At 48.6% G+C, this 26,213-nt stretch overlaps 1 protein-coding gene across 1 annotated transcript in view; it reads left to right on the top strand.

The window, feature by feature from the left end:
* Positions 1 to 26,213, top strand: part of VWA3B (von Willebrand factor A domain containing 3B) — a 1,052,517-nt gene that overhangs the window by 154,183 nt on the left and 872,121 nt on the right. The window contains exons 6-7 of the mRNA XM_078658240.1: positions 6,810 to 6,969; positions 8,720 to 8,889. Coding sequence (XP_078514366.1) covers positions 6,810 to 6,969; positions 8,720 to 8,889 — 330 coding nt within the window. The remainder of the gene's footprint in view (positions 1 to 6,809; positions 6,970 to 8,719; positions 8,890 to 26,213) is intronic.

The following is a 26,213-nucleotide window of genomic DNA, read 5'->3' as shown; positions in this document are numbered from 1 at the left end:
TTTTTGATGGGGAGAGCTTCAACCTGTATGTGGTTCTGCCTATGGTGTCCACTACTTCATAGGGTCCTATCCACTCTTTTCTCTGGGCAATCGTGGGCAGAAGGATAAGAGCCCAGTCCCCGATCCGGAGCGACCGTAGCTTGGTACCCCGGTCATAGGACTGTTTCTGTTTCTCTTGCTGTCTTTCCAAATTCGTATCCGCCAGGACTCTCAGTTTCCCTAGTCTGGCCCTCAGCTGTGTTGTGTAGTCAAGGAGGGATCGCTGGTCGTCTGTCTCCTGCGATTCCCACGCTTCCTTAGTGATGTCCAACAATGATCTAGGGAGCCGGCCATACACCAGTTTGAATGCGGAACAGCCGAGACTGCTCTGTTTTTGTGCTCTCAACACATATAGGGCCAGAGGAAGCAACCGGTCCCACGAAGGACCTTCAGTCGTCAGCATTTTCTTCAACGTGGATTTAAGGGATTGGTTGTAGCGTTCCACCAGACCGTCGGTCTGAGGGTGGTACACCGAGGTCTTTAGGTGTTGTATGTCGAGGGTTTTACAAACCTCCTTCATCATGCGAGATGTAAATGGGGTCCCTTGATCCGTAAGGATTTCTTTGGGGAAACCTACCCGGGAAAACAGTTCGACCAGTTTTTCCGAGATATTGGCTGTTGTCGGGGTTCTGAGGGGAAAAGCTTCAATGAACCGGGTGGCATAATCCACGAGTACCAGCGCATACAGGTGACCCCTAGGGGTTTTAGGTAGGGGTCCGATCAGGTCCATTCCAACCCTTTCAAAGGGCACCCCGATGATGGGCATGGGCTGCAGTGGGGCTGCGGGAGGGCGGTGAGTGTTCTTTCTCTGACATACGTCACACTGCTGGCAGTACTCCTGCACATCCCTATATATGCCTGGCCAATAGAAATGGCGAGTGATGGAGTCCGTGGTTTTTTCCTTACCAGAGTGTCCTGCCGTTAAGTGCGCATGGGCGAAAAACATGACCTGCTCTCTGAAGGAGATGGGGACAAGAAGCTGGGGCTCACTCCCTGCTTTCGGTTCACGATACAGGAGGTCCTTGTGGATCACAAACCTAGGGTACGGAGTGTCCTCGCCACCCTGAGCTGTGTGAGCGGCCTCCCAGGCGTTGTACAAAGAGCGATCTTCAGTCTGGGCGTACTTGAAGTTTCGATCCATGATCCATGGATCCGATGTCATCAGAGCCGGGGGGGGGGGAAGCAGTGGCCCCCGTTCGGACAGATAACTCCTTCCGGAACAACGCGAGGAATTCTGGGTTGTCGACCCCTAAAATGACGTCCTCAGGGAGTGAGTCTACAACCCCTACTCTCACTACACAGGTGGTTTTGTCTTTCGGGCGTATCGGGACCTGGGCAAGGGGGTACGGCTTCACATCCCCATGGACGCACCTAATGTGCACCTTTGTATCAGGTAGGTATTGGCTAGGGTGTACCAGGCGGGTCTGTACTACTGATTGCCTACACCCGGAGTCTAGTAACGCTCTTACCACGAAGTCGTTCAGGTGTATACTCACGTAGAAGGAGGGCCCCATCTCTGCAGAGTATAAAACGGTTCTCGGTAGATAGCCCACTTCCATCGGCTCCTCAGTTTGATGCTTCCTGGGACACAGTCGGGCTATGTGGCCCCATTCGCCGCACTCGAAACACTGCGGTCCTCGGGTCATTGGGGTTTCGGTTCTCCACGGTTTGGGTTTGGGATGTTCTACCGGGACGTAGGTTTTCTTTTCAGGTCTGTTGGACGTCCCGGGCTTCTCAGTCTTGAGGGGTGTTGTCTGTTTGTGGTGCCTCTCATGTTCCCACCCCAACCCACGGGGTTGGGCTCTGGCATAGTTGGCAGCCATCTCTATGGCTTGATCAATGGACAGACCCGCATGCTGCCTCAGCCACCTTTGGGACCCGTAGGGGAGGGCCTCCATAAACTGCTCCAGGTAAATCCGGGCTAATATCTCTTCCTTGGTGCTGGTCTCTGCTTTCAGCCACATGTCCGCCATCATTTTGAGCCTGAAGAACAGGGTCTTTGGGTTCTCCCCTGGTGTACCTCTCTCTCTTCGGAAGCGAACCCTGTAGGCTTCGGGGTCCAACCCCAAATGGTCCAATATGATAGCCTTGACGTGTTGGTAGGGGGCGTTCCCTGTAGGATTCGCCACCTGATAAGCGAACTGAGCCTCACCGGTCAGGAGGGGAGCGAGGAAACATGGCCACTTCTCCTCGGGCCACCCAAGGGCTCTACCCGCCCTTTCAAAGTTCATCATAAACGCGTCTGGGTCGTCTCCTGGCACATATTTTTGTAGGGCTATACCGGAGGGGTGGGGCGTATGGCCTCGGGTTTCTACTTGCACTATCCCCGGGGCTGGTGGGCCCGCTCTCTGGATACTGTCTAGCTGCGCCGTTACAGTGTTTTTAAACAGATTACGGTCTGCTTGTGCTGCAGTCCACTGCCTCTCTACCGCCCACTCTAATTTTTCCTGTCCCTTAATCAGATGTTGAATGACGGCGTCCATCTTGGGGTCGCAGATGGGCTTTGGTGGTGATCCCACTTCTGACACCACTTGTTGCGGGGTGGGTAGCGCAGGGGAAGGAATAGAGTCTGAAGGCTGGAAGAGAGCTTTTAAGGATGGCTTTATTTTTAGGTATGCTTTCTTTCTCCGGTTTGAAAGTCTTATGCGGGCGAACTCATCGGTCTCCGTCCTTACGCCTTTCGGGAACACAGGCAAGTCCAGGGCGGTTCTGCGACGTGAAGATGTTCCTGCCGCCAGAACGTCGGGGTTGCCGTCGACCTCCAGCCGGACTCCGGAAGAGCACCACCGGAAAAAATGAAGAAAAGAAAAGAAAACTCAGGAAGAGTGTTTGCCTCACACTCGTCGAGGGAGGGGGAGTGAGGGACTCTAGTGGTTCAGTGAATACACAGAACGGAGTGGCGGCGTGCTCGTGAGGAAGGGGTGCAGGGAAACGTGAGGCGGCATTTAGTGAACGCTTCAACCGTTCCAACCCGCCCAGCCCGCTACCTTGCCCCGTACCTTGGTCAGCCACGCCCCTCCCCCGGGTGCGTGGCAGGGCGAGTCGCGGAGTCGTTGGCCTCCTGGCTTGTCGTTTTCTAGGAGTCCGGTTCCTCTCCTCTCCGTCTCCAGCGTCTTCTCCTCACCGCAATCGACCTCCGGGAAAGTGTTCTCCGGCGTCTTCCGGGTTCCGCCTTGTTTTGAACTGAAGCACTCCTCCCTGGACGACGTCACTGCTGCTAGGCTGTCGGCCTTAAAGGTATAGAGACCCGTTTCAGTCTCTCCACCCCAGGGATACGGGAAGTCCGGGTTTGCCCACTCCTCCTCAGGTCCTGCAGTCTCGTGCTGAAGGGGGCGAGAAAAGGGCAGTAAAGGTACAGCCGACCACCAGTCCTGTGCAGTCCTTCCCAGGTCCAGGTCAGTCTCACAGGGGCGACCCGCCCCGTCACACTTGTATACATGTATTCCCCAAGATTTAGGAATCCAAGCATGTCGTACATTTTTCAAACAGAGACCACTATCCTCACTTCTCCATACAGAAATGTTACTTGACATGATTCAACTATGCCTAGGTAACAATTTCTTTCTCTTTGACAAGACCATCTACCAACAAATCCAGGGGACGGCGATGGGAACCTGCTTCGCCCCCAGCTTTGCAGGCTTGTACCTCGGCTGGTGGGAGGAGCAGGTTGTGTACCAATGTCATCTGTACAAAAACCACGCCGCCCTCTGGTTGAGGTACATAGATGACATTTTCTGTGTTTGGAAAGGCACAGAAAATGAGGCACATGAATTTCTAACAATCCTCAATTCGAACAATTTAAATCTTAAGTTCACTTACAAAATTGACAAATCTTCCCTTGAATTTCTGGATCTCAAACTTGAGATCAGAAATAACAAAATCTGCAGTTCTCTGTACAGGAAATCTACCTCAGGCAACAGTTTGCTACATGCAAACAGTTGCCATCCTAAAAGCCTTATACGCAGTATCCCCTATGGGGAATTTCTGCATGCACGCAGAAACTGCAGTACCAATGAGAATTATGAATCTGAAAAACTTATAATGACTGAACGATTCTTAGCAAGAGGTTACAATGCTAAACTTGTCAAAGATTGCAGTGATAAAACTGATATTCTTGACCGCAACAAAATTTTGCTTTCTAAGAACCCATCCAAAATGCCTGATGACAAAGCACCTATCAGATTCATCACCAAATATAACACCCAGGCTTGGCAAGTTAGAAAAAGCCTCAAGAAATTTTGGGAAGTACTCAAAACTGATGAGGATCTTGAGGGCTTTGTAGGAGATCATCCATCTGTAACATTTCCGAAACCCAGATCCTTACGTGACCAGTTATGTAACAACATGATTCAAAGTCACAAAAGGTCGAATAGTGTAAAAGGATTTTACACCTGTAATCAGTGTAAAGCTTGCAAATATAGCTGCAATCTCAAGTCCATAAAATTTAATGACCAGGAAGTACCATTCAACATAGAAAAACACACTAATTGCAATACTGAGTTTGCTATATATACACTGAAATGCCCTTGTGATAAATACTACATTGGTAGCACTATTCACAAGGGCAAGAAAAGAGTACTCGAACACTTGCGAGCCATCAACAAAAATGATAAAAACTATCCGGTGGCCAGACATTTTCAGGAATTTCACAAGAGCAACTCCAACTTAGTAAAATGTGCTGTTATCGACTGTATACTCCCCAACATCAGAGGAGGGAACAGGTTAGCTGAATTGAGATGTCTAGAGTCTAAGCTCATTATTCGTTTCAATATTTTGGCACCGAATGGTCTGAACAAGGATGAGGCATTGTCAGCACATCTATACATTTAGTTGTCATATTGCTGCATTGTAAATTGAATTATCCGTATGATGTTGTTTTTTAAACTTGTTAACTTAGCACTTCATGCACTAAGTCACTTTCTTGGTTTTAACTCACGTTTTCGTCTCTGTTTTTTTTACAGATTTAATATTGTTCTTCTCACTGTGAGGAATTGATGAATATATCACATATCCTCTAGAAAACAGACCTGGTTTGTCACGAGGGCCCAAATGAAAAGCCATAAGATCATGAACTATTTTGATTTACGCCCACTGGGGCTATATAAACATTATTGATTTAATACATTGTGGACGAACACATTTGCATTTGATACTTATCAATCATGCCATTACGAACTGTTAGTGTTTTTATTACGTCTCACCCTGGAATTGCATCAACCGGCCCATCAAGGTCCTTCAACAATTTTTGTTTACATTTTCCTGATAATACGGTGGAATGTCTTTTGTTATTTATTTGAGCTCACTTGAGCAATGTAACCCACTTTTTGTGCCTCTTTGTTCATGTATGCACATGTTGAGCATCTCAATTCACAGGGAGAACACTACAGTACTAATTTCGTTGATGTAGTTACAACGTAAGCTGGTGGCATAGGGGAGCCGCAGGCGCATAATCTTTTAGTTGTGTGCGCCACACGAGTTCGAGCCCCTATCCACACCTTTCAATTCATTATGTTTTAAAACACTGGCTGCACTTAATACTTAATATTTGCCATTAATCTTCCGCTACCATTAATAATTACTTGTGCATAAACAAGATTGTTTATGTGGGGCTTGTATCACACTTTGCGTTCAGAATTAATCACGTGACCAACTTTTCTCTGTTAAGCATTACTTTTATTAACAAAATAGAAGTTTACATTTGTTTATCATATAAAAATGTTTATCATGCAATACAGTACTGCAATGTACATTGAATGTTTATTTAATTTTTCTTCACTGAGACGATAACACAGTCAAATCCCCTGCGAGGGAGTCTGTTGTCCATATTCATGATCACCTGACTTTCACTTTATTTACCCTCACTTTAACAATGTTTATTGCCCGTGATGAAGGAGTGATTACAACTCCGAAACGCGTTGGACATCGTGCCTGAATAAACCTTTGCACTGCGATAACTGTGGCCATGGCTCCTTTGTTGGTAACTCTGCGTAAATCTAGCGAGGTCTCACATTGGCGACAGTGTGTGAAATATATATATATATATATATACACACACACACAGACATACACACACACACACACACACACACACACACACGGACAAGTGTATATGGTCTGGGAAAAAATATCTTCATTGAGATCTGTATTGGGTATTGTAAAACGTAGCTTGTCCTTGGTATGACCAATAACTACAAAATAATTGTGGTCCCCGAACTTATTTACCTATAACGCAGAGGTTCTACAACTCTTCCCCTCTTTTTCTTGGCATCTTTATTTCTTTTTTGAAGATGTCTAAATAGTATAGTAGTATAGCATCTGTAATTTTGTATTTATTATGGATTTCCGATTACGCTGAGAAAGTGGTGGCAACTGCTCCTGTTTTATTGTAGCTTATTGTGTGCCCCATGTCAAATGGATGCCCCTCTGACTGATTCATGGAAGATACAGAAGTGAAACTGTGTCAAAATTAATCGAACACCTATCCCCAAACACCTCCAAATGTGTATCATACAAGACATGCTCACAAAGCGTCTAATATTTTTGTAAATTTTAACATTCTAGAAAGTAGATTTCAGTTTCAGTATCCTTATTATGAGCTATCGAGCATGGTCGTCAAATACAGTGGAAAGTTTGCATGTCAACTAGGTTTTAGATTTCAGATGACTATAACCCTGTGGAATGATCAGTACAGCCATTTGTGAGAATTATGAAGTGTAATCTCCCTGGTGGTTCTATTTACTTCTTTAAATCTAAACTCTTGTGATTTGCAGGGTTGCAGAGGATGTTGTGAGGTGGCAAGATAAATCTGTCTATGTTTCATCACATGCCATCAACTGTGCTGTTGAGTGGATATGGAAGCTGGAGCAATTGGGGGTTGCTGGCAAGAATGGTCCCTGCGAGGCTATTCTTCAAGCAATGGGTGACAAGTCTGTAAGTTTTTCTGTATCAGCAAAAGTTCTTAACATTATGTGTGATCAAGCATTTGAGGAATGCAACTGTTTAATAATGAATACAGTAATTAACTTAATCTGATTTATTCATAGAAAATTGCTTGATTGGGCATAGTATCAAAACTACTTCGTGTAATGTTAAATATCCATTACTTACAAATGTACCTGCATGTTGTAGTAATAATACATTCATTTGTTATTAGATTGTATTTGATTCACCATAAAATCGATACTAGATAATGGATATTACATTAGATACCAGATACATTACATTATTTCAGCCTTATTGGGACTCATCACTGAGGTGCAGCTTAGTCTCACCTCAGGCTCAGGGATCCACATCTGGGATTTCCCACACCACATTGGGTGACTTACTTAGAATAACATAGAGGGTAGGAAACTCCTGATCACATGTGAACCACAGCTAACTACGCTGGCCAAATTCCAGTTCATGATTTCTTCCTCCTTATCATTGTCACTTCAACCTAACATTTACTAGATGCCCATTAGCCCTGGCCCTGGCTACAATTGGCAATTTAGCCTGAACTGCTACTCCATATCTTCTATGAATGATATCACATGCTACGCTAGGCCTGCTTCAGCCTTCTCAGTCCTCATCAGTGACCTGCAACTGGCGTTCCTATGGCACTCACTTACCGTAAAAGTGATCGACGGAAATGCTTGAATCAATCTATATGGCTGGAAATTACTGTGGGTGGATTCCATTCACTCGGCTTTATTCCATTCAGTGACACCACTGATAGGGACCAACCAAATGTAAATCAGCCAATGTTCCAAGCTGCTTCAAATTGAGGAAATCCTGCACCACCTATGGCGACTTTTTGAAGGTTAACTCTTGGAAGTACAGCTAGTGTCAAAGCTACTGGAAGTACCTGTGAATAATCACAACTTTGCATGTGTTAATCACGTTTGCTCTCCCCCTGTACCAGTTACGCTGACTGACACATCTAGACATCTAGTGCAATTTCTCCTGTGGAAAGTGTCATCTAAATCCTCAGAGCTACAGTTTTGTAAATTAGGATCTGGTATTTTAATGCTTTGATGCAATTTTTACACCCACGGTTGACCGCTACGGGTGGAGAACATTCAGCAAAGCCATTCGTTTTAGATATGAGATTTAGAGCCAAAATATAGCTAAGGTATGAGAAATAAACAGTATACTTTCTCCAGGCTATAGATTGATGATTTTACTAGAAAGAAGGACTGTTAAAAACTGGCTGATGAATTACCAGACCATGAGCAAGAGAGGCACTAGCTGCACATTTAAAAGCTATTACAAAAACGTAGACTAGGCACCAAATACACAATGAGAAAAACAATGAATGATGTATGTATACCTGGTAATTTACACTGACTCTTTTGTGAATGATAACAAAATTACAAATTGACCAAAACAGAGAAACATATCTACACTTGTCTGGATGTTATCGTTTTTTGTGAATCAGGGGCAGTGGAATAAAAAGAAATGTGTGTAATAGCATAGCTGAATATTACACAACTTTATTTGTGTACAGTAACCATTCATTTAGCTAATACAAATGCTATTTTCTAATTAAGGCTAAGTGTCCGTGAAAAGGCAAATGATGCTCCATTCTGGATGTAAACCCGTGTCTTGAAAAACGTGTCCCCATAAGTGACTTTTTCAGTGCTCTAGAGGGCTGGCTTTAAAGTGTGTTTTTGGCAAGTAAATCTTTGTATCTCTTCCACAGGTTCAAGCTGTGTATTATTTTGCTGTGGGTGATGTGCCAGACCGTTTGCAGCAGTCACTTCATCAAATGCTATCAGGGAGTCCATTCCCTATTAACACAGTGTCTTTCAACTCCACCGACAAAGAAACCCTGCTGTTCATGAAAGAGTTAAGCCATCAAACCTCTGGCAGGTATGAAACAAAAATCGCTGCATAAAACACTGCATGTTTAGTGACTGGATTCTTATCTCACTTGTTCAGACTGTGGCACCCAGTCACCTTTTGATGCCTGACGTCCATTTAGTAGTACTGCCAGTCTGTGCAAGCAATGTGCTTTATTTCCTGCTCCATGATAATGGTTTATGGATTGGCTAAAATTAATGAAGGGCATTAAAGATTGGTTATACGGTCTCAGAATGCAATGCATTAAATAAGCTGTTTTTTGTATACCATTATGAAATACACGCTGCTATAGTTGCAGTCCTACTTAAACAACGGCTACCAGAAAACCTGTCTTCAAGTTAAAATCTATATGTAACAAAGTGGTCTCATTCATTACATCTGTTAATGTTAATCCAAGAATTTACACAAAAGTACTAATTCCATAAGCACAATAATTCCATCAGGCTGTGTATTTTGTATTTCCTTTTTAATACTTATAACATAGGAAATAACATTTGCATAAAAATTAGCCTATATTTTTAAAGAAAGGAAAAATTGAAGGGGGAGAGGAAAGGATTAAATAGTTTGAAGAAAGAAAAGCCCCATGACTATCACGTTGGAAAATTAACCGTATCATGTCAGTTAATCAGGGAATGCAAGATTAAGCATTAAATGTTGGTATTCCTTGGTTAAGATTACTGTTGTTGTTTGGAGGCTTGTACGTGACTTGTTGTTTTTTTTTTTTTTTTATTTAAATTTGTTTTTATTGTTGCGGTAAAGTATCTCAATACAGCATAAACAGTCCGCCGACGTGGCCTCAACATTCAGCCACGATCAGCTATGTGTGCAACATTTTCTTGCTATATAGAACTGGTACACATAAACATGACTTCGACGAGTCTGTGCATTATAATCACATAAAGGCTCCTGCAGGCTGAGCGGTGATGGGACGGTATCGCCATAGGGGCGATGAAGAAGATCAAATGGGCACTCTCATGCCATAACAGCGCTGGATCTGGATCTGTACCGTGCACATAATAGTGTTACCAGTAAACAGGGGGGTAACAGAACTGTGGGAGGGAAGCATGAAGGCGTTAGCAGGGTCTAGGTAGAGGGAGGACGGCAGCGGATGTAAAGGCCGGGGGGGGGTGGGGGGGGGGGAGAAGCCCACAGATGGCCGGACATGCAGGAGGTTGCCCATGACGTAGGGGGTTAACGGGGTCCGACTCTGGGGTGACTCACGTCAGGTGAAGGCTACTGGTCTCCTTGGGTGGGGGGAGGGGAAGGGTCAGGCGGGTCACCAGCCTGCGTGGACTGGCGGAAGCTGTGAAGAAGCATGGCCCATTCCATGGAGATGGGAAGTTTGCGCGCGCCCTTGGCTTCTTCCTCCCTTAAAGCGTCTTCCTCCGCTGCCGCCCATTTGCTAACCGCCCCTTTCCATTGTGCTATGGGGGGACCCTCTGGGGATCGCCAGCGCATGGTTATACATCTATTGGCTAGTAGGAGCGCTAAGGACACGAAGCGCCGTCGCACCGGTTCACGCTTAGAGATGTGGAGGATGCCTAATGCACTAGTCTCCCAGGTGGCTAGTGTAGTGAGTCCCGTGAGTGCCCGTAGTGTGTCGTGTACCCCCTGCCAGAATGGCTGAAGATTGGGACAGTCCCAGAACATGTGACGGAAGTTCGCAGCTGGGATGCAGCATCTGGGGCACAGGAAGGGCGTGGAGGGGTAGAACTTCTGTAATCGCGCTGGGGTGAGATATGCCCTGTGTAATATATAATACTGAATATTTTTGAAGCGGGCGTTCCTAGAGACGCGTTTAGGGGCCTCGAGAGCTTTAGTCCACTCTGAGTCGTGCAAAATACGGCCTATATCCTCCTCCCAAGTGGCTCGTAGGGTCGCCAAGGGGGTGTATGAGAGTTCCCGGATGGATTTGTAGAGCCATGTGACCAGGTGGCGACCCACCCCCATATGTAGAATAGTATGTATTACTGGATGCGTGTCTGGCTCGCCATTCTGAAGATTGAAATGGGGTCGGTATCCGTCGAGTAATTGTCTATACCTAAGGAATTGGCCTGGGGAGAGCCCGTACTCTGCGATCAGGCGGTCCAGCGGTTTCAGTTGACCCTCCTCGAAGAGTGATTCCAGGTCTGTGATACCACAGCGGGACCAGTCGGCGAGCAGTGGGGCCGCAAAGTAGGACTCCTGCTTGGGGCCGCCTATTAACGGCAGCAGCGGGGAGTATGGGGGCCTAGCGGGGGATAGCCGGTGTATCCGCAGCATACATCGGCGCGCGATCGTCACCTGAAGGGGGTAAGTGCGCCGTGGCTTGGTGCCCGGAAGGAGCAGACGGGTGAGTTCCGGGGTCGTGATTCTACCAGTAGGAGTAACCGTTTCCTGAGGGTAACGGTCCGCTGTCCAGTAGGACAGCCACTGGAGCTGTGCTGCGAGGAAATATGCCTCGAAGGATGGAGCTCCGAGTCCCCCCTGTGTTGTGGGGAGTTGAAGAGTTTTCAGGGCGACTCTGTGGCGGCCGGCTCCCCAAATGAGAGTTCCCAAGAGGGAATCAACGTCGCGAAAGAAGGACCTGGGTGGTATCACCGGCAGGTTTGTGAAATGGTAGAGGAGCCGGGGGAGCATCACCATTTTAGCAAGGGCTATCCGTCCAATCGGGGCCAGTGGTAAATTATTCCAGAAGGCGACCGTCGGGCGCAGACTCTCGAGTACCGCGCGGTGATTGCCTTCAAGGATGTCCGTCGGAGAATGGTATAGGCGGACGCCAAGGTATCGGGGAGCTTCCGTGGACCATGAAAGACTATGTGGTCCGAGGTCGATGTCTCGGGGGGGTAGGTCCGGGTGTAGGGGGTAAACCACGGACTTGTCCCAGTTGACTTGCAGACCCGAGGCAGTCGCAAAGTCCGCCAATGTGGTCCCTATGGGGGTTAGGTCCATTGCAATGTCCCGGACATATATGAGGAGATCATCCGCGTACATGGACACACAATGGGTCCCATCTGCAAGCGGTACTCCCCAGTTCACGCCCTCCCGACGCAGTCGAACCGCCAGCGGCTCGACCGCTAGCGCGAACAAGAGGGGCGACAAGGGGCAACCCTGCCTTGTGCCTCGTCGGACTGCAAACGCCGGTGAGATACGTTTCCCGATACGAACCCGAGTAGTGAGGTCGGTGTATAAGAGGCGGGTATATGCCATGAGCGTCGGGCCGAGATTAAGGCGACGCAGGACCGAAAACAGGTAGGGCCAGGTGAGGGTGTCAAACGCCTTCTCCAGGTCCATAATGAGGCAGGCAGCACGGGGAAATCTGTCGCGTACCTGATCTTGGATATGGAAGACTCGGCGAAGGTTCTGGGAGGTATTCCTCCCGGGGACGAAGCCGCATTGGTCGGGATGGACCAGCGGGCGTATGATCTGCGCATAACGCTCAGCTAGGATCTTCCCCAGTATCTTACAATCAGCTGACAGGAGGGTGATAGGCCGGTATGACCCCATGTGAAGCGGGTCTCTGTGGGGCTTAAGGAAGGTGACAATCACGGATTCCCGTAGCGACTGGGGTAGTTTCCCCAGGTGTAGTGACGCCCCGAACATCCGTGACAGACGGGGAACCACCAGGGGAGAGAATGTGGCGTAGTATTCTAGTGGGAAGCCATCCAGTCCCGGCGCTTTATTTCGGGACATGGCGCGCATCGCCTGGGTGATGTCAGAAGGAATTATCTTGGCGTCTAATGTGCGCTTGTCGGAATCCGATATTGCGGGCAACGTCAGAGGGTCTAAAAACTGATCCGCGGTAAACAGGGTACAGCATGCCGGGGTTTCGTACACTCGTGCATAATGGCGTCGGAACGCTAGGAGAATCTCATCTTGTGATTGCACCAGTACACCCTCCGAGTTGAGAATGTCCGTGATCGGCTTGATTTCGGTGTCCTGCTTCGCCATCCAGGCCAAAAGCGCCCCGGTTTTGTCTCTGTCTTTGTGTACCCGAGAGGCGTAAGCCCTGAAATTATATTTACGGAGGTCAGCGCAGGCGGTTTGATATTCCGTCTTGGCCTCCGCCGTGAGTACGGCGTGTTCCTCCGAGTCGTCAGGCCGTTTGGTGAGAGCAGCTAGAGCCCGTTCCGTCAGTAAGAGCGATCGTTCTAAGGTGCGGCGGACCCCCACTATCTGTTGGATGCATTCTCCTCTCGCCACCACCTTATACGCGTCCCACTCCACTAGTACTGATGACGCTGTGTTCTCGTTGTGTGTAAAGTAGTCGCGTATGCAGGTTTTGTGCGCGTCCTGAAAGACCGGGTCCGCCAGGCAGTCTCTGGGGAGGCGCCAGGTGGGGACCGGTGGATGTGGGGGGCGCCAGGTAAGCCGTATTATGTGGGCATCATGATCCGAGAGGATCCGTCCCAGGTAATCTGTAGATATAACCTTAGGGAGGATCGAAGCAGAGCAGAGGAAACGGTCCAGGCGGACCCGAAGGTTATGTGGAATCGAGTGGAAGGAGTAGATGCGAGCCAGTGGGTGTAGGTGTCGCCATACATCAGTGAGCGCCCAGTGTGTGGTCCATGCCTTGAAGAGGGCCGCCTGCCGGGGGGCCGGGGAGTGCGTGGGGGGAGGGTGTGAGCGGTCCAGCGAGGGGTCTAGTGTGCAGTTAAAGTCACCTCCCAGCACCCATGGGACTGTGGTGAATTGGGCCAGGACGCCCGTAAGGTGATCCCAGAACCGGTCCTGATCTGTATTAGGGGCGTATATGCTGCCCAGAAGTACCCCCTGCCCATCAAGAATCCCCTCCAGTAGCGCATATCTGCCCTCTCTATCCACTACTCGCCGGAGCGCCCGGAAGGGAGTACCAGGTCTCACCCAGATTAATGCGCCGCGTGCAAACGCTGAATATTGTGTGGCGCAGATGGTCCCTCGCCACTTGGCCTGTAGGCGAATGAGTTCAGTAGCGTTAATGTGCGTCTCTTGTAAGAACGTAATGTTGGCCGCCATGCGCCGTATGTAGGAGTATACAGAGTAGCGCTTGCTGGGCGTGTGCAGGCCTCGCACATTTAGTGTAAGGATACTAACGTCAGAGTGGGGGACAGCCATTTCTAAAGTGACGTGGTCGGGGGAGGGGCACCTCTACAGTTCCTGTGTGCCGCCCATGTGTGCGTGTCATGTGCGTTCCTGCGCGCCAAGCTTCCTTTATCGTGGGGGGGGGACTGGGGGAATTAACAACAACTAGAACCTTGGGTGGGCAACTGTCCCAATTCTGGGGATACGTCACTGGGGGTGGCATATCCAAACTAGTGTCCCACTAGGGGAGAAACCAACAGAAATTCGCGGGGGTGGCAGCATGTGTCGCTGCTGGGCCTGTGCGCGAGTCGGGCTCTAGTAGGAGAAGTGTGTATCGCTCGCCGGAGCTCGCAATTATCTAGTAGAGTAGTCTAGGCTTCTAGATATCGCGCATTACAACAGGCAATCATGGAAAGGATACGTCAGTTGACAGTTCAGGTGTTCACGAAGAGGTGGTAGGCTGACTGGCAAGGGTAGCGTCCAATGTGTGTGTCACCCCGAGGGGGGAAGAGACCGGGCCAAAACCCGACAGAGTTCCATCACTGTCCCGGTCTTTCTCTGGAGTGAATAGGTGCGGCTGACCCTCCAGGTCCGAAGCCGGAGGTGACGAGTGCAGTCCGGTCACCGCTCGTAGGGCGTCTCGCCGCTCCTTTATGATTTCTGCGAGGTCGGGTGAGCCCGCCTGGGAGGACGCCCGGCTCTTGGAATGTCCAGATCGCCCACGGCTCGCGCCCCGTTTCCTGGGTCGTCTGGAGTCATTGTTGCGTGTCTTCTGGGGTCCGGGTTTAGGGATCAGTGGGCAATGAAATTCAGTCCAATCCTGCGCGTCCGCTGCCGTGTCAAAAAAGAGGGCTTTCCCTTTGTGGATTACCTTGAGGCGAGCGGGGAACAGCAGGGAATATTGAAGATCGTTAGCGCGGAGGCGTCTTTTGACTTCCAGGAATGTGGACCGCCGCTGTTGGACCTCCCGGGCATAGTCCGGGAACACCATGACGTGCTGGTCTTCCACCCGCAGGGGGCCCGCCGTCCGGGCCGTGCGGAGCACCGCATCCCGGTCTCGGAAGTGCAGGAACTTGGCCAGCATGGGTCGTGGGGGAAGACCAGGTTTGGGCGCCCGGGCTGGGACCCTGTGGGCCCTCTCGATGGAGAAGAACGGCGAACGGTCGCAGTCCGGGGTGAACGATTTAGTCCAGGATTCCATGTATGTCAGGGGGTCCGAGTTTTCAATCCCCTCCGGCAGGCCCAGGACACGAATGTTACAGCGTCTCGAGCGCCCCTCCAAATCCACTGTTCGTTCCTCCAGGGTCGTCACGCGGCGCAGGATCTCCTGCATGTCTGTCTCCTGCGATTTCACCGCTGGTCGCAGTTCAGTCACAATCCGTTCACCCTCTTTCACCCTGTCTGCCAGTTTACGGTGTTCATCCCGAATTAGGCTGATGTCTGTCGTCAGGGTGCCCAATCTCTCCTCCATCGAGAGGCGAGACATTTCTATTGCTGCCAACACCTGGTCCAGCTTCGCTGATAGTGTAGGGTCGGCTTGCGACGTGTTGGTCTGCGTCCATGCTCTTGTCTGTGGCATCTTCTCGGCGGCTGTTTCCGGGACCGCCGTCATCTGTGTGGCTCTCGGCTTCCCCATGGGTGCTGCTTGGAGGGAGAGGGGGGTTCCCTCCGGTCGTTGCGCGTCCCGGGGGAGATAGGTCGTCGCCACGCAGTGCTACCGGGTGGCGGCAGCCGGGTGCAGGTCAGTTTCCCCGGTCCCTTCCAGGCCCAAGGCGAAGTCTGTTCCTCCTCGGGGAGCCCCCACCAGGGGCGTCAGGGGAGGTTCGTGGTTGTCAGGGGCCGGCTGCTCTGACCACGCGAGGATCCTCTCTGCTCCGTGGGGTGAGGTCGTGTGCTCCGGGCACAACAGGTTAACGTGGCTGGGTCAGGGGGCAGTGTAACATCTGCCGGTCCCTCGTGTCCACTCAGGGCCTGGGGCGGCCTCCTCTCGTCTCAGGGGACGGGCGCTAAATCAGGGCAACAAGGGCGTGCGGGTCTCCCTCGGCGTGTGGCCCAGCGTTAGTAGCAGCCGGTAGGGCCGGAGGACAGATGGTGGAAGTACGAGGGGGTCCCAGTGGTGAGGCTCGCGCTGTTCGCAGTGTTCAGGCCTCCACGGGCGCCATCTTAGGGTCAGGCGCTTGGGGCCGATGGTCGTTGCGGGGCTGCGGGGGCACCCTTAGTCCCCGAGTTATCCAGCGGTGTGATTCGCAACCATATGCCGAGCCCCCGAGGTCGCGGGGGGGGGCTACAGGCATCAAGTGTCTCGGGGGGAGGGGGGGGGGGGGGAGGCGGCCACTCACCGCCGCCGCGCCGATACGCCTGCTGGCCCTGGAATGGCCCACCACCACACCGGCAGCACGTCCGCCGATCCTCCGCACCCCGTGGCGGCGGAGCGGGCGATGGCGGAGAATATTCAGGCCCTCGGTGAGGTCGCAGCGTCTGTGCGGTGGAGCTCCGGTGCGGCGGCTGCCATCCAGCGCACCGGGGCGGCGGATCAGGCGAAGGGGCCGTCTGGCGTGTACCCCGGGAGGGCTGGTCTCGCTGTTGCGCCGGGATCTCCCGCCGGCGGTCGCCGGTCCCGCCTCCTGGAGTCTGCGGTCACTGGGTCGGCTCCCGGCGGTGTACGCTCTCGCCGGACGGAGCTGCGCCCGCCATCTTGAGTTGAGGCGCCCGGCTCCGACTTCTGCGAATCGGCCTATGTCGCCCGTCCGCCGCCGTCTGAGGTCGTCAGAGCGGTACCCCAATGCATGTGGGGAGTCCCGGGTGTTTTTCCTGTAGGCTGAGGCTCCCGGCGATCTCAGGAACTGGGCTGGATGCTAGCCCGATCGCGGAGCCTCAGCAGGACACAGCCGCCATCGTGGCCTGCTAAGCCACGCCCCCTTGTACGTGACTTGTTGTGGCGGCACTAGCTGGCAAAAGATTAGAATGAATCTGCCCATGTTTTGAAGTTTTAAAACTAGCATCAGTGTAGCCATAGAAGACATATGTTTACTTAGTTTTGCAGAGGATCTATTCCTTTTTAGGACTTCGGCTTTGAGTGTCCAGTGAAGAGAGTCATCATTTGAAGTACTTGCAAAAGATGTGGGAGTGAGAGTACTGACTACTTCCAACATAAAGAATAAGAGCTGCAAGCAACAGAGAAAGCCCTTGAAAATGACAATTCAAATGGGAACAATACATTGTCAATTAAACGGCATTGACAGTAGAATAAAAGTTAGGTGGTATCAATCTGCTCTACAGTAGCAGAGTGTTCGTTTAACTCTTCCATCCTGATTTGATCCTCAGCAGGGCTGGTTGCAGCACTAGGTGACCTAGGTGCGCACCCAGATTAGGATGACTTGACCGGAGGTGGCTAATACACTACGAACCCAAAATATCTGCTAGGAAATCCCCAGAATCTAAGTTGACTGCGGTGAACCACTCAGCATAGAAGAACTTTTACTAGAATTATTAAACCACAGGCATATCTACTCTCATTATTGTCCAGAAAGAGCAGAAGACCAGCATCCAAGTTCCTTCTTTTACTGAAACCCACTAAACTTCTCAACTAACGTGTTTATGCTTTACCGCCTGCATTCCAAGTTGGGTGAAAGGTTTTGCTTTGTTTATCCCACTTCCTTACTCTCCATTCCACTTGATCCCTCACTACACCTTACACCCCAACCTTAATTAACTCTTTCCAACTCATAAATGTTATCTATGTCCAACTCATAAATGTTCTTGGCTTTGCAACCCACATTTATGTTGGGAGAATCTTCTAACACTGCATCTCCAATCACTCTTCGTCTTAACCTCTCATCTCACACTTGAACATCTCCCATCTGTCTCACATGTGATGTCCCACATTTAAATGCAGTCCCTCCTCTTACCATCCCTGTATGGAGAGGTTGCATGTAGAAGAAACAAAGGCAATCATAAAGTAATATTTCCCTCTGCCTGTAACCCCAGTTGTATTGTCAGCATTCCTGCCAAGGTTCTGGAGTTTGGGGTGTCTCTTGGTCATGTAACACTTTCACCAGAAGCAATAGTTATTTTGATATTGTGGCATCTAGAGGCCGTTGTTTACCCTGGTGTATGTCAGCACAGATACTTGATAGGGGTGAATCAGGGCCTTTCATCTGAGTCCTTGGGCCTAATATTGTGATCAATATGAAATGGCATTTCACCACCTCTAATTGGCCCATACACTGGGGTGGAGGCTTCAACTGTGGGTTTAGTTAATAAAATTCCCAATGGCTTATCATGGACCCAAAGCAGTGGCCTCATGTCTCTCCGGCACTAGGGTCCTGCTCTCAGTAGCTTATGCCTTTACCACTGAGTATGCTCAGAGTTGTGATATCTTCTGTTCCCCTGAGCTTGCTCTACAGTGTGGTACTTGAATACAGATTTCCTGTGGTAGCTGAGATGGCATCGCAGTTCTGTAGACCTGGGTCTCACCCTTAAGCAAAGGCTCCTCTGCATCTGCCATGTGGTGTACTGTGCAAGTTGTTTCGGATGGCGCCTTGCCCGTAAGACGGATTCTGAAAGCTGCAGTTCTCTGATATACCACACAGGATACTCAGATTGACCTTGCCATAGGGAGGGGAGGAAGGGCATTATCCTAATGGCAAGTGTTTATTTTTCACCCACGAAGAAGTCGAACCCATTAAGTGGTCTGGTGCAATTAAGGAATGGAGCCCGACTTCTTTCAGAGGCTCTTTAGGGTATTTGCTGCACATCTCCCCTCAGGGACACCCGACAGCTAGAACCCACTCTAGAGCCACCTCTGCCATGGCCTTATCACCACTGATCTTCAATCAATCAATCAATCAATTTAAGCTTATAAAGCGCCTGGTTGCACAACCCGTGCATCTCCGCGCAGCGACAAGGTCCCATACCAGGGAAAGAGAGACAAAGAAGAATCAAACAATGGAATTATCCGATGGAAAAAGCCATGTCTTTTTCCCATGGGAACTTCAGCAGGAATAGTAGGTTAACAGGGGGTATGGAGAGCTGACTTCACTTTCTCACGCTTTGCTATGGGTCACTCCAGTGATGTCTTGCATTCTAGATTGTGCAAGCACCTTGGCCTGTGCTGGCCCTTCCTCTGCTTTAGGCTGCTGTTAGACCTGGCACCATTGGCGTGGGTCTTCCTTCCATTTTTTGTTGTTGCCTCCTGTATTTTTGCTATGTGTTATGCTGGTCTAGATGCTTTGGGCACTGTGTCACTGCTATTCAGTGCCGCAGTGCAAGTGCTCCCTATTGTAAATTGTTGCAATGGATTAGTGACTCCATGATTGGTTCATTTGATTTACTTGTCAGACTCTAGTACAGTGCACCATGTGTTCCCAGTGCCTGTAAATTAAATGCTGCTGGTGGGTTTGCAGAACTGGTTGTGCCACCCACAGAAGCAGCTTGCAAAATGTGACTCTGGCCTGCTATTGCAGAGCCTGTGTGCAGCCTGGGGCTGCCAAGTCGGCTAGTGCACCCACTTGCCATTCCCTAAACCTTCCCTTTTCTACATATTAGACACCCCTAAGGTAGACCCAAGGGCAGGGTGCATTGTATGTAAAAGGTAGGACATGCCCTGATGTGTGTGGCATGTCCTGATAGTGAATTACTGCCAATTTCGTTTTTCACTATTGCAAGGCTACCTGTTTCCATAGGCCAGAATGGGCAGTTTCATTATAATATCTTATAATCCTAACTGACTCAGGGAACTAGGTAGACATCCGAGTTTAGTATGCCTGGATTATAAAATACATCTTTTAGTGAAGTTGGTTTTAACATTCTGTGTTTGAAAATACCACTTTTAGAAAGTAGGTATTTTCTTGCCTAACCATCCAAGCCTGCCTCTGCTAGATTGTGTATTCCATGTCTGGTTTGTGAATGACAGGGGGTGGGGGGCTCCAGGAGACAGGGTGAGTCAGCACAAGGCTGAATAGACCTATCTGCATGAGGAGTGGTGGGAGGAGTAGCACCTGGGCCTGAATAGGGCTGTGCCTGCCTTCCACAAGGCTGGCTCCACCTCCTGTGGTGTGTCTAATGACCCTGACCCACACTGACAAAGGAAGAAGTTGTGCACTGGCAGAATGTACCCAGAACTGGTTTGGACTAGGTACACTCTCTGCCTTCAGAGATACAGGATTTGTGTGTATAAAACGGGGGACCCAGACCCCAGAACTTTAGATCACTTCTGGGAATCAAGACATACCTTTGCCAGGGAGAAGAACCAAGGAAGCTGAAGGAAGAGACTGCCCCTGTGCTGCACTGTTGAGGTTAACCTGCAGTGATTACTTTATTTCCAAGGAAAGGAGAAAAGGAATGTTGTGTGTACCTTTGCTATCTTGAAGAAGAATCTCCAAGGGCTTGAACTGTGCTTGCCTCCTGCCTGGTGTTTCAGGGATACAAGACTTCACCACCAGCTCCCCTGAATTCCCTTGCTGTGGAATTCTGCCTTGTTTGGGCCCTCTGAGAAGACTGCGAGTCGCTGGGAGCTGGAAGTGCGACCCAACGAGGAGAAGCGTGTTGCCGCTGCAGGTGTTCGCCGTCACATCATCGACAAAGTGCGTTGCATCACCGGAGAAGCGTGTCCCTGCCGCAGAGGTCGCCATTGCATCACTGGAGAAGCGTGTCACAGGGCTTGTTGCAACTCAAAAGTTACCGAGTTCGCCGCACGGCCGTCGGACATGCACGCATCACATCCAACGTTGTCACATCGCCTCAAGACACCATTTTCTCGCATCACACCGTTGCATTGCATCGAGGCGCCATCTTGTCGCATCGCACCGGATCACAGTAAGAAATGGACGCATCACCTCCTCTCCGGTAAGGAACCGACGCATCAGTAAGGAACCGATGCATCACCTCCCCTGAAGCAAGGAACCAATGCATTACCTTCCCTGGGACCCTTTTGTTTGTATTGCGTGACGCATCCAAGGTACTTTGAGAGTAAAGTGTTGCATTTACCATCTACATTGAACTAAGCTATTTCTACCACTTTTAAGTCTATTTTTGATTAAGGTATTTGTCGTTTGGTCTTGTGTTAAGTCTAGTAAAGATTACTTATTTTTCTAAACTGGTGTGGTGTCCATTTATAGTGTTTTCACTGTATTACTGTATGTGTTCACAAATGCTTTACACACTTCCTCTGAGAAAAGCCTGTCTGCTCGTGCCAAGCTACCAAGGGGGTGAGCGGGGGCTATTTTAGAAGTGTACCCCCGTACTCTGACTAGAAGCAATGGTCCCTATTTGGTCAACGATACCTACCTCTGCCAACTAGAGACCCCCAGATGAGAATGTTTGAAATAGTCAAGTAACTTAATTATGTGAGCCTGCTTTGTAGTGACGGTGTGGCTCAGTTGGTTCTTGTATTGGTAGCATGATGGAGGAAGGACTATGGGCTTAAACTCTGAAGTAGACCCATCTAACACGATCAGAGGACAGCCGCGGTCCGTGCAGGAAAAAGCAGTGGGGCCATGTGGGGGCTGAGGATTTCAAGGGCACAAGGAAATTAAATAAATAATTAATTTTTCCTCTGGATCATCCCTTGAAATTCCCCCCCACGCGGCTCCACCGCTGTTACCTGCATGGACTGCGGCTGTAAGAGGCAGAGCCAGCAGTGTACAGTTGTCTTCCCACCTTCTCTGGTGTCCCCATGTGGAGGGCCTCTGTCATGACAAAAGCGTCTCAAGTAGACGCACACCAGGCACGAATAGTGCTTAAACAGTTGAATTCAAGCTCTGCTTGGAGACTCCCAGTCCCACATGCATTCTCAGTTTTCCTAATAATACACCTTGTCAGTTTCAATTATGCCCAACAGAATACATTGGTGTTTCCTGTATCTATCAATACCCGTATTCAGTGTGGATTGGGAACCAACATCATGCCTGGCAAATGTTTTTCAATCTGACTTCACTGCAAAATGTGAGCAGATACAGTGAGCAAGCTCAGCCCTCTCCTTGGCTGGTTGGGTGTAGACGGGAAAGAAATTCCACAAAAGACGACCTTGGAAAAAATGGGCCCAATTGGTGTATTTTATAGCACAAGTTGTTAAATCTATTTATTTAAATTTCCAAGGACTTATGGATATTCGTGAAAGGGAAACTAATGAAAAATCCCAATACTTCAGGGTATGCCTGATTGCCTAGGAGCAATATGTATGTGACTATAAGAAATTATATGCCAGAGTAAAAAACACATAGGTATGCAGTAGTCAAATATATCTACAGCAGAATATGTAATGGCCCTCTGTACTGCTCAGCACACTGAATTAATGCAGACTCCAAATCCTGTGACATCAGCAAAAACGCTGCTTTTACATTATGCTAATCTCTATTCTATTCCTGTGCAAGTAAAAGCCCACAAAAAAGGTTTGTACCCTAATAATCACTAATGTTGTTAGACCTGACACACTTCGGTGGTAGTCCCCCAAACCTTTTGCATTCACCCCTCCAATTGTGCTAAATTTGTTTTTGTTGCTTTTAAGTTTACCATTACTAACCAGTGCTAAAGTGCTAGTGCTCACTCATGATAACATGCTAAATTTCGTGTACACCTGATTGGCACATTTAATTTAGTTGTAAGTCCCCAGTCGATTGTACTGAATGTACCCATGGCCTGAAAATGACATGCAATTAGTGGGTCTGCAGCACTCACTTTGCCACCCACTAAGGTAGCACTTTAAAACATCTCAGACCATTTACCTTGGCAAAATAAACCTATTGACAGGCCTAAACATTCCTTTTTAATACTCATAAGTCACCCCTAAAGTAGGCCTTAACAGCTCCTATGTCAAGATGATGGTTTTTAAAAAGTAGGAAGTGTCCTTACGTTTTACATGTACTGGCATTAAAAAAGTCTAAGATCGTTTTTTACTGTGGTAAGGCTTATCTCTCCCATTTACAAGCACTGGGCTACCTTATTGCATTTAATAATTGCTAACGTTGGATTGGGAGCTGAAAGAAATATGTAGTTTAGACTCAAATGAATTGTAATTTAAAATCCTCTTTAATAGTAAAGTTATATTATGTGTTATGTTATATTGATTTGTAAAGCGCACTTATCACCCAACTGCTTGAGAAGATGTGTGAGTGTGAGGTCCCCAGGGTGCTTATACGAAGAGCCAGGTCTTAAGCTTCTTGCCGAACTCAATGTGATGTAGGAGAATGAGCGACTTTCAGTTTTGTTTTCGCAGATGTGGGGAATGTGTGCAACTGAGAGTGAGGCAGAACGTAGGTGTCTGGTGTGTTGGTGAAAGTGTATACAACTGTTCAGGTATTCTGGTCCCGTTTTGTGTAGGGCTTTGTATGTGTGCTTGAGAAGTTTGATTTGGCTTCGCTTGTGAATGGGAAGCCAGTTAAACTTATTGAGCTGTGGTGTGCTGTAGGTGCAGCATGGGTGGTCAAATATGATCTTGCAGCTCTGTTTTGGATGGTCTGGAGTCTGTGTAGGAGTTGTTTGGAGATTCCAGCATACAGAGTGTTGCTGTGGTTCAACCTGCTGGTGATGAGTGCTTGTGTGATGGTCCGTCTGGTGTTCTGAGGCAACCATAAGGTGTGGAAGCAGGAGGTGCACACTGCATTGACTTGAGCCATCGTGTTGAGTTTGTCATCTAGGATGATGCCTACATTTCTTGTGTGGCCTGTGAGTGTTGGTCCTAGCTCTGTTGAAGTCCCACGAGGAGGTCATGAGCTGCAGGCAGTTGGTTTGCATCCAGTCTTCTGCTATGGTCATGCAGCTGGTGAAGTTGGTCCTTGTAGTGGTTGTTTTGTCTGTCAGGGAGAGGATGAGTTTGATGTAATCGGCGTAGGAGATAACAGCGAAGTCTTGTGATCGGAATATGTTGGCAAGTGGTGCCACAATTTTGAAAATGCCACTTTTACAAAGTTGGCATTTTCTTGTCCCAAACAATTGTGCTTTCTGCAAGTGTGCTGGGTCACATGTCACATGGCTGGTCACATGGCTGTGAATGGTTCTGCTGCAATGATTTGTGTATTTCTCACATATAGTCATACAAAGGGGACTAGGTGTTGTCAGGATGGGCAATCCTGCAACAATGGCTGGGGGCAGAGCAGTAACCTGCTCCACTTAAGAGCCCTGCCTCCAATACACAGAAAGGAACTTCACACCAGACTTTTGTCACCCCAGACAGACAGAGCATTGACATGGGAAGGGAAGAACTTTGCAGAACCAGATGTGGTTCTGGAAAGTCCGCCACACACAAAGGCTGGCACAAGATATAAATATTGGACCCCCAGAACTCTTCTGATCACATCTGGACCTGTGGAAGACTCAGAAGAAGGACTGCCCTGCTGCTAGAAGGAGTGCTCTGCTGCCCTGCTGCCTGAGGAAGCAAGGCTGGACCTGCTCTTTTGAACCCAGGACTACTAGAGTGATTTGAAGGACTAACTGTTTGACCTCCAGTGTGAACTACAGGAACACAGCAAGGTGCAGATACCTACCCTGCAACTGCCCAGCTGACCAGCATCAACTGGACCAGACTGAGTCCTGCTGCTGGCCTCTTCTGGAGTGAACCCTGATCACCAAGTGGTAGCCCAAGTCCCGGACCTTTGGCAGAAGTCAGGCTGTACTCCTCCCGGCACAACTGACGGTTTCAATGGAACCGATGTGGGTGACGCAATGACCTCTCCTTGCAGCACCTCTCCACTCCTTATAAGCGGCTTCATTGGAACCGATGCAGTGCAACACAGGATCTCACATCGTAGCACCTTGCTTCTCCTTCAGCAGAACCGACGCAGCATGGTGCAGACCGGCGCATCTCAACCCCAGACACACAGAGGTATAACTCTCAGCGGGCCAAACTTCGTCCTGTACCTGGCCACGCTCCATCGGGGTGGGCTTGAACTTGTGTCTTTGTCCTGATCCAGTGCGACCAGATAACCGCAACTAGCACTTTGTGCTTTTAAGCACTATTTTTGCTCCTCAAACTTGAAAAACTCGTAACTCTGGTCCTACCAATTGGATTAAATTTGTTTTGGTGTAATTTTATTTATTAACCCCTTTGCTGCTAGGCCTTCCCCCCCTTTGCTAAGCCTCTTTTTGGCTATTTGGGGTAGATTGCGCTTAGGCCCCTATAACATTTTCACCACATGTGTTATCCACACCAAATTTGCGTCCATTTCTTCCAACATCATGGGGACTCTAAAAGTACCCAGGGTTTGTGAGAGGGGACCCAGAAATCAGCCAAAATACAGCTAAAATTGTTTTTTGTGGAAAAATTGGAAAAAAGGGCTGCAGATGAAAGCGTCTGCTTTCTTCCCGGCAAATGATATCAACAAATGACTTGTGGTGCTGAAATCATCATATTCCCAGCTTTCAGGGACTGACAAACATTTGTCAGGAAACCAACATTTTTTACACAGTTTTGGCATTATACTAAGACATAGCCTATTTTTGCTATTTTTTGTGCTTTCAACCTCCTTCCAGTTAATGGTAAAAATGGGTACGAAAGCAATGATGGATCCCGGAAAGCTAAACATTTCTGTAAAGTAAACAGAATTCTGAATTCATCGAGGAGTCATTTGTGTAGATCCTTCAAGGTTTTCTTATAGAAACTAACAGTTGAAAATAGGAAACATTGAAAATGAGTTACAAAAACAGCCATTTGTCCCAACGTTTTCACCTGTAACTTCTTTTAAGTATGACAGATTTTTGAAAGAAATATACCTTTACATCCGCTGGATCCTTCTGGTTGTGCGGATGTATAGGACTTGTAGGTTTACCAAGAACCCGAGGAACCCAGAGCCAATAACTGAGCAGCGTCTTACCATGGTTTTTTATTGTATGCCGTGTATATAGCAATTCATTTGGGAAAATATGAATAGTGAAAAATTGGTATGAAAGACACGTATGTATTTCTGAAATTGAAACAAAATATAGATTTTAGAAACAGTAGCTATTTGCACATCTCTGAAATTGTGGGTACCCATACTAGCATGTGAATTATAGGATATTTTTCAAAGTGACTTCTTTTTTACTCATTGTCCTACATTTTGAAGGCAGAACTGCATTGAAAGTCAATAGGTAATAACAGTTGCTCTACAATTCTGTGTTTCCCTAAGTCTCCCAATATAAATGGTACCACACTTGTGTGGATAGGTGTAGTGCTCGCGATGGGAAATGGCCCAAAACGCAATGTGGACATATCACATTTTTACGGTTAAAACTGACCCCTTTTTTTACAAAGTGCCTAACTGTAGATTTTGAACCCTTTGAACCCTTGCTCTGCAGTCACCTAGGGAAACCTAGCAATT

Source organism: Lissotriton helveticus, chromosome 8 (assembly GCF_964261635.1).
Source record: "Lissotriton helveticus chromosome 8, aLisHel1.1, whole genome shotgun sequence".
Lineage (NCBI taxonomy): Eukaryota > Metazoa > Chordata > Amphibia > Caudata > Salamandridae > Lissotriton > Lissotriton helveticus.
The sequence above is the reverse complement of the archived record's forward strand: the minus strand, read 5'-3'. Positions and strand labels throughout refer to the sequence as shown.